We start from the raw sequence: 8,844 nt of genomic DNA, 5'->3' as shown, positions 1-8,844 counted from the left end.
AATCAAAAATTCAAAAAGCACTTTTTAGTTCATCTGACCTGCTCGTTTAATTTTTTTTATGACAAAGATATGAAATTAAATTTAAACTTTTGTGTTAATGTTTATTAACAAAAACAAATCTTCATTAATTTGTGGAAAAATAATTAAATATATTTTATATTTTTTGCATTGAATAATGTTGGTAAAAAAAAAACTTGGATATTTTATTGATGAGAGGCTTAGAAAATATTCAGAGTAGATTGTTTTATTATTCAGAGATCATCAATATACATCTTAAGCACCTTTTTATATGCGTAAGAAACTGCACCTAAAATTTTAGAAAGAGATTATACTAAGTTAATAAAAATATTCAATGTATTAAACTAAATATTATAGATTTAAGGAATTTGGTGATTATCTTTTTAGGTCAAGAAGTACAACTTTGATATGATAGAACGAGTGGACTCAAACAACCACGTTCAGCTGTTTTGCTCTTTGAATTGCCTCTCCCTTTTTCGTGTCAGTTTAAATGCTACCTCATCTCGGAGTGTGGCTTGCGATCATTGCCGTAAAATGTTACCTGCCCAGTATCACTTAACCATGAGTGATGCTTCCATCAGGAACTTTTGTTCGTATCCTTGTGTGATAAAGTTCCAGAATAAATTCACCAGCGTTCCAACTTTAACCACGTCAACTCCAAGTGTTCGACAGAATTCATCAACCGTTTCAGGTAAGTTGGCTTGAGTTCTCACCTCGATGAGTGTTGATCCATAAAGACTGTGATCGTGCAAAAATAACAATAAAATATAATATGTTTTAGTTGAGCTTATTTGTAATGATAAGCTGATAACTGGGTGTAATGTGTTTCGTGTAGGTTGCTTATCAAACTTATATATGTGATTTTTTTTTTTTGTTATGTTGTATCGTTGACATTTGCTGTAGGATTCTTATTCCTAATTCAGCTAATATTTTCCATTTAATTCAATGTTATTGTAAAGTTGAAAACTCCCACGTTAACCAAAATTTGTAGGAAAAATACACATGCCAATTTCTTTGGTCTTCATCACACGATAGTAACTAAACATTGAATAAATGTACTATAAGAATGCTGAGTTATTTTGTAACACACAAGTTAAATTGATGTAAAGATTATCCTGTCTCGATCTTGAAGTAAATACAAAGTTTTTGTACAGTGGGTATGATACGTTACTTCCAAGTTTTTCATTAATTTTAATCACTATGTTATTTATGTTAGGGCAATAACGAAGAAACATAACCAATTGGCTTCAGAAACATGATTTCAGAGTTTCTTGTATTTGAATTCTTTTCACACTTGTAAAAAAAAACTTTAATGTTACTAAAACAACAAAATTCCTGGTTTGCATTCATATTTCATGCCAATTCAACACACAGGAAAAGAATAGTACAGCATATAGATACACAGTTATATGGGGAAGTCAAAATTTTAACAAACATTTAAATTATCTAGATGTTGCTTAACTGGAAAAATGTTAAAAAGATTATTTACAGTATAAAAGTTGTATAGATTTTTCCCTGTTAACATTAATCTATGAGACCTTGGGCATGGTCAAATATATCAGTCGAAATGGTTTCACATCCTGTGTCCAAAACTCAAGTCAGTCAAGAGATGAGAGAGTTATGAGCTAGAAGTTTGTACTTGAAAAAAATAAAAAATACTCTGAGCCATTTTATAACTCGCTATGCCGTGGCTAAAAGGGTGTTCAGTTATTGCAGATATAAAAAATATGTTCTTTACTGTCCAGTAAGTATGAAACTTACTACTGTATTCTCTCAGAATTGGTAGCCTAAATCAGTAAATGAAATCTATTAGTTAATTCTTTGACACCTCCACATTAGAGCTGTTCAAATGCATTATATTGCACTCTGTAATACGTAGTTAACTCAGTGAAACATTATTTACATTGCTTTTAGTTTTTATCAAAGCACAAGTTAATTTTTTTCAAGTTTTAGTTGAGTATTTTTGTAACAGCCCAAAATATCTGCTTGTTTGTTTTCCAAGAAATGTTGACCATTTTCAGATCTTGTTGGATGCAGCTGTCGTTTAACTGTTTAGTCAGTTCTGAGGGTAAGATAATTAGTACAGTGTTGTTGATTTCATTGGAAAAAACTCCAGAAGTGATGACACAATCTGCCCGATATTCTTCGTAAAACCTATACTCGTTATTTTTGCAAAGGTAAACTAGATTTCTTTGTCAAGGTTAAATATATTGCTAATGTTTTTTACCTTCCCATGTTTCTTGTAGCCAAGGTCACCACAACACAGAGTCCCACTCCAGTCATCTCATCTGTAATGTCTCTTGCTCCAGTTCGAGCACCGACCACGCAAACAGTAGTACCAAAAAGCATGAAAGCAGCCCAACCGACCCGTGCATCAGTTCGAGCCAGTCAACCACCACCATTAACTACTATCAACAACAAAGTAAGAAAAGTGTCCTAAACATAATTGAAATTAATATCTACTATAATTTGAACCCGGTTCATTGTTGTTGTTGTTGTTTTTTTGTGGTTAATTAGTTTAAACAAAAACTGAGAAGGTTATTTTTTTCATTTTAAGTACATGTTTATTATAAAAAACTAACCATATTTAATATGAGTGTATCTTAACCCAGGAGGCATGGAAGTGGCTGCTAACTACATGGTTTTGTAAGACTTGGATTTCTCATAACTTTTTGAATATTTCATGTGCAGTCATTTTTTTTTATAAAACATGATCATCTATGAACCTTTTGCCAAGTTTTGATTAAGGATAATTCCTGTTTTTTTAAAAAGAATGAAAATACAATACAGTTAGGTGCATATTGTTGACTCACTGACTTACTGCTATCTGATCTTATAATGTAGCCTTGTTTTTAGACACATTGCAAGGTTACTAGATTTTTTTATGTCATCTAGAACATTATAGCTGTATTCCCACAAATGTACTTGATTTTAACATGATACTCTCACTCGCTAACATCTGAACTAAAATCTTGAAATTGTTATTTTGATTATGACTTCAGTGCTCGAATAACTTAAAAAAAACAGGCTAGAAAGGGTTAAAAACTACTTGTTTTCTGTCATGTTCAGTCAGCATGTCAACGCAGCTCCTCCACGTTGTTCAATTTAGCTTCTCTAGAACAAGTAGTTTTTAAGATCTATATCATTATAAAGATTTGTAATAATCACCTTGTACTTGAAACATGGCTCTCTCAGCTAAAATTCACAGAGGACTAAGAATACTCAATTTTGATGAAAGAGGTAGCACAAAGGATCACATATAAAGTGGGAATAAACTTAAAATGAGACCCAAAACTCGAGCGCTTTCGAATAGTTGACTATTCTTCTTCAGAAGATATATCAGTACATTATGTAGGTGTACTGAAATAAAGAAGAAGGAAAGAAAATTTAACTCTCAACACAGACTCAGTCAATTTGACCGACCACGTAACCTCTTTGTACTCATTTAAAGTCTTTATAGATTTAATACTTCTAACTTTCAATATAGTGCGTATATCTTCACATAACTTGGCAGTCTTTTGGTTAATATTATAAGCCTTTCACACACAAAAAATAATATTTTTTGAGTGAAGTATTTTTAATGAAATAAAATTAATATTTGTCCATGAATATATTAACAGTTGGTTTTGAATAGTCTGTGTGCAAAGTAATTTTCATGTTAAAATTAAAAATACTTATCTCAAAAATCTCAAATTTCCTTTGTGTAATCCCCAAAAGCTTCTAAATGTATTTCACACTTTTTTTTTTCAGTAACACTTTATAGTTTATCTGTTATTTTCTCTACCTTATCTCAAAACGGGATTGGTCAATTTGACTGACCTCATAACCACCCCCAAAAAAATTAAAATAAGCCTAAATTATCCTTTTTTTCTTTCTAGAATGACTTCAACTTGTAACATGAAACTACATTCGTTTATCCTAAGTAGCTCTAAATTTGTAACAATATACATCTATTTATAATTAAATTTTATTGTTTTATTGCCCTTTGAACCATGTTTAACTATTGTCCGCACCATTATAAATTGTAAATCACTTGGGAATCGTGTAGCTCATGTTACCTATAGAATTACATTACCCCCAAGCTGCTCTCTTGCGTGCCTCATGAACCATTTTAATTATATTATTATTATTACTACAACATATTTTACTTCATTTAGTCTTAAATAACTTAAAAAAGATCCATATTTTTAACATTTTAGTTACTTATGTAATTATACATGAACAAACTTAAAAAACAAGAAATAAAATACTTAACCAATTCTTTTTTTCTTGCTGTCAGTTTTTGAAGAGAGTTAACCCTAATTTTTTATACTAATAACAGTAATGCACTTAATAATTTTTATTTAATTAAGTGATACACCAAAGAATATAGACTAATAACATGCAAAAATTAGACAAATTCCCTTACCTCTCACACTTTTCTGACTTTCTAATTATACAACAAGATCCATTACAAATTTATCCAAGCTAGTCGTTAACTTCCCATGGAAATGATGTTGGTGAAATTGACATCTAACTGTTCAGATCATAACATAATACGATACATCATTTGATAGATGAAAACCTTGACTTTCTATTGGTTATAGGTAATGTATAATGAAATGTAAGAGAGAACTATCAACACATTCTGAAAGAGTGGGTGTGGCAGGAGGGGTCTGATTCTCTATCCGATAGCTCTGTAGCCAAACAAAATTGAAGAGTATAAAAAATTATGGTTTGTCTGAGCAATAACGATTTTATAGAGAGTAATTTATGCTTCATTTTGTACTTTTTTTTCGAGGGGTGGTGGATAAAATAGGGATGATGACATGCTAAGAGAAAATGTGTCATGTGGGTCACACAAGTGGAAATTCAGGATTTTATTTTATATTGCCCTGTAGAATTAATAACTTAAAACTTGTATACTATTAAAATATGGATTATACGCTAAGATTTTATGCTGTTCTAATTGGTATAACATGAACAAAAAGTAGTTTAATAAAATTTTGAATATAAGACATTAAAACCTTGTGTCATGCGCAGTAAAGGGTACCCGTGGCGATAGGGTTAAAATGTAGACTTTGTGTCACTACTTGGTGAAAAAATAGCAACTAAAATCACCTTAGTAAATGTGTGAAGTTGTGTACATTAAAGCAGTGTTTCTCAACTACCAGTTTATGGACAACCAAGGTCCACAACAACCATCTTGCCAGTCTATGGGTCTTCACATACACAAAAAAAGAAAATGGAGGACACCACATTCATTTCATATGTCAGTTGTAACGGTTTTGTTTTCCTTGCATTTTAGTTGTTTGTAACAGTTTAGGGAGGCAGCAGTCTGGTCCATGTTATCAAAAAGTTTGAGAAATAGTGAATTAAGATGATTCGAGCATTTCTAATTATCGTGTATTATTCCCTCATTTTGCAATTTCCTTTTAATTTTGTATTTATTTATGTATTAATACTGTGTTCGTTCTATCATCATCTTTCTATTTAAACTTTAAAAAACAAAATTTTTATGAATGAAAATGATTTATTATTAATATTTTATTTCTTTTTCATGGACAGTGTTAGAAAAACTTTGGGTTCACCTTGTTATGTGTCACTAGAAAAAAGAAATCGTAAATATATTTTTTCAATCCAAAAGTATATAGTATCATTTGTTGTGTAATAAGTTTCCTTGTGGAAAGAGAAGACCTATTTTTACTTCTGATTTTTAGAAATCTTATTATTTTATTTTTAAATGAAAACCAGCTAATGTTATATTTCAAATTTATGAACCTCAGTTTCAGCCTACAAGGCTATTTTTCAGCCATGATCAGGAACTAACTCCACAAAGAAAAGCTGAGTGTTAGGACTTTCTCTTGTTTTATGATTCCTTTTTTTTTTACTCATAATTGATTTAGCATTATTTCTCTATATATTTTATAGAATAACATTATTCTTACTAAATAATCAGATATGGTAAGTTATTTTTTTTTTTTTGTTTGTGAACTTAAAAAGTTTTAAACTTATACTGTGATGTTCAGACTCATACAGTTGCTACGGTGGATTCGGTAAAAACACCACCTATCAAGTCAACCGCAACAGTCACAGTAACAACCACGCCCAGCACACCACAACAACAGCCTCAGGTGATTCGGGAAGTTATAGTGAAGCCAGCTGCCCCCAGACCACTGAAGAACAAGGCCCTTCTGTGTAAACCTCTAATGCAGACGAAAGGCGTATCCTGTAAACCTCATCCTTGTCATAAGGACACTCAAACAGGTGAAGGTTTATTAGGTTTGAACTTGCTTTTGTTTGTGCAATTTGGTTTGTTTGTTTGTTTTAGAGCAAAGCCACGTTGGTCCATCTGATGTGTCCAATGCAGGGAATCGAACCCTGGATTTTAGTGTTATAAGTCTGTAGACATACTGCTGCCCCATCGGGGGACTTTCAGTTTTGAAAACCTCATAAACTATTTTTAGGAGAGTTGATATGTAGAACAGTTTATTATTGATAATTAATTATCAATTGATAATTATTGATAATGTAGAATCATCATTAATTACCATTTACTTCCCATTTTCTCATGTATATTACTATTTATCTATTATCATCAACGTACAGTGCAACAAAATGTTTTAAGTCTAACAAATGGTAGTATGTACATACCTTTCAACACTTCATAGAAATTCACAATTCAAGCGAGAACAAGTTCAATAAACCTTTCAAATATGCATTTTGAAACCTAAATGCAATAAAACTGTCTATTAAACTAATATGTACAAGGTGAGAACCATCATCAGTCATCATCTTAGAAGCTTTGCTCAGTAGAAACAAATATCTAGTGCTCAAAAACTGAAAAGTGCTTATAAATTTCCAGACCTTAAAAAGTTTGATAAAATGGGTATTTTTACAAGATTGTTTTTTAAAAAGTGTCTGAAAATTATTTATGCATGAAACAAAAATAAATTCTGTCACAGTTCTATAAAATAACACTTGCAAGGTGATTTTTTATATGAAGTATATAAATACTACTTTTTATCTTTCAGTTTTCACATTTCATTTGCATAATCTTTAGAACCTCATAAATGAATATCAGAAGTTTTTTAAGGTAAATCTTTATATATATATATATATTTTATTTTCCATTGTCTCTAGTATATTATTATCTATCTATTATCATCAACATACAGTGCAACGAAATGTTTTAAATTTAACGATTGGTAGTATGTACATACCTTTCAACACTTCATAGAAATTGAATAGAATACACTTCTTGGTCTCCTATGCATAATTTCAGCTCTTTATCTTTTCAATTATAGTTTATTTTAAATATTCCTTTCAAATTCTTTGTCTTTTGTTATTTTTGCCAATACATCACTTATGCTTGTGGGCCTTTATAAACATATTTGTTCGCTGACTCCAGACACGGAGTGGGTAAACAAGATGGCGCTCGCTCATGCCATGTATACACGCATTCACAATTCAAGCGAGAACAAGTTAAACTTATAAAAATCAATAAACCTTTCAAATATGCATTTTAAAACCTAAATACAATTAACTGTCTATCAAACTAATATGTACAAGGTGAGAAAGTATAGCCAAATTCTAAGGGCCCTGCTCTCAACAATGGACATAAGCATCTTTCAGTGTAATAATTAGAACCAATATATGTTGGCCTATTTAGCTAAATAGAGGGAAATCTGCTCTTTCTATTGGTTATAAGCATGCCATTCAACCTCAAACTGTCGTTTTGCAAAACAACTTCGACTTTGCAAGTGGACACGGCTGACCTTAAACTAAGAAAAACATTTACAGCTGTTTAGGTTAGGAAGAAATTCTTGGAACATCCGTAGATGTTAATGAAATACATGCGTTTTGTGGGCTTTGGCCATCTGAAATAATAGTCTACTTTAGCTACTCAGTTTCTTATATAATAGCTCTTAAAAGTTGAGAATTGTAACCATGAGTGGATCACGTGATAGGAAAAACTGCCATTTTAATTGTTGTTTTATTTGTTTCTTTTTAAAATAAAGGAATAATACTTCAATGATATAAAACTTTAAATTATAACATACTTGATAATAATGATTTCATTAAAATACGTTTATAGTAAAGTGGTTTAATTAACTTCTGAATGTAACTCAGTAAAATCTACAGAAGGGGGATTTTAAAATGGTGTCATTGCTACAGAGTTAAAAGTTTTTCAGTTCAATTTTTACTAACAAAAAAAAAAGAGCAGCATTTTTTGTGTTTAATTACACTTACTATTGTGCCTACCGTCTTCTGATAATTATTGCATTAATATCTAGTGGCAAAGGAAGGGAATTTTTGCATGGTTACAGGATTCAGAAAGCTAACAGTCCAAAATATTTCTGAATCATAAGTCTCAGTGTGATTGATTGAAAATTAGTTCAGTTAAACAGCTGCAAGCCTTTAACACCAGCTCTGGTATATTACCACGTTTATAGATAAAAATTAATAGTTACCACATTGGAGAGAAAAAAATATTTTTACAAAGTTGGTCTGCAGTCAACAGTAACATTCTTGAACAGAAATCTATGCAACTTTCCAAAAAACGATTTCAGCTAACACGAGTAATTACCTGGGACGTAAGTCAGCTACGGTAAGTGCAATGTTTATGAGCCTATTCATTTGTAACATGGACAAAAGATGTCTGTTTGAAATGACACACAGAATAAACTATAAAAAGTTTTAATTTATTCTTTATTATCATTTATCCAAATTTTTATCTTCACATCTTGTGAATCAACATTCAATCCACTATTCACATTAGCAGAAATACTCGCCCTCAGGGCAGGTGTAACTGCTAGTTTCTGCAGAAGGTTATTGGGCCTGTGG

The 8,844-nt window shown here is 31.1% G+C and overlaps 1 protein-coding gene across 5 annotated transcripts in view; it reads left to right on the top strand.

Annotated features, from left to right (window-relative positions):
- LOC106461261 (zinc finger MYM-type protein 4-like) overlaps positions 1 to 8,844 on the top strand; it is a 69,874-nt gene that overhangs the window by 31,671 nt on the left and 29,359 nt on the right. For all 5 annotated transcript variants that reach the window (XM_022388116.1, XM_013921072.1, XM_022388117.1 and 2 more), the window contains exons 11-13: positions 406 to 709; positions 2,265 to 2,440; positions 6,027 to 6,264. In XM_022388116.1, the coding sequence (XP_022243824.1) occupies positions 406 to 709; positions 2,265 to 2,440; positions 6,027 to 6,264 (718 nt within the window). The remainder of the gene's footprint in view (positions 1 to 405; positions 710 to 2,264; positions 2,441 to 6,026; positions 6,265 to 8,844) is intronic.

The sequence above is a fragment of the Limulus polyphemus genome, unplaced genomic scaffold, assembly GCF_000517525.1.
Source record: "Limulus polyphemus unplaced genomic scaffold, Limulus_polyphemus-2.1.2 Scaffold922, whole genome shotgun sequence".
Lineage (NCBI taxonomy): Eukaryota > Metazoa > Arthropoda > Merostomata > Xiphosura > Limulidae > Limulus > Limulus polyphemus.
This window is presented reverse-complemented; position numbering and strand designations above follow the sequence as displayed.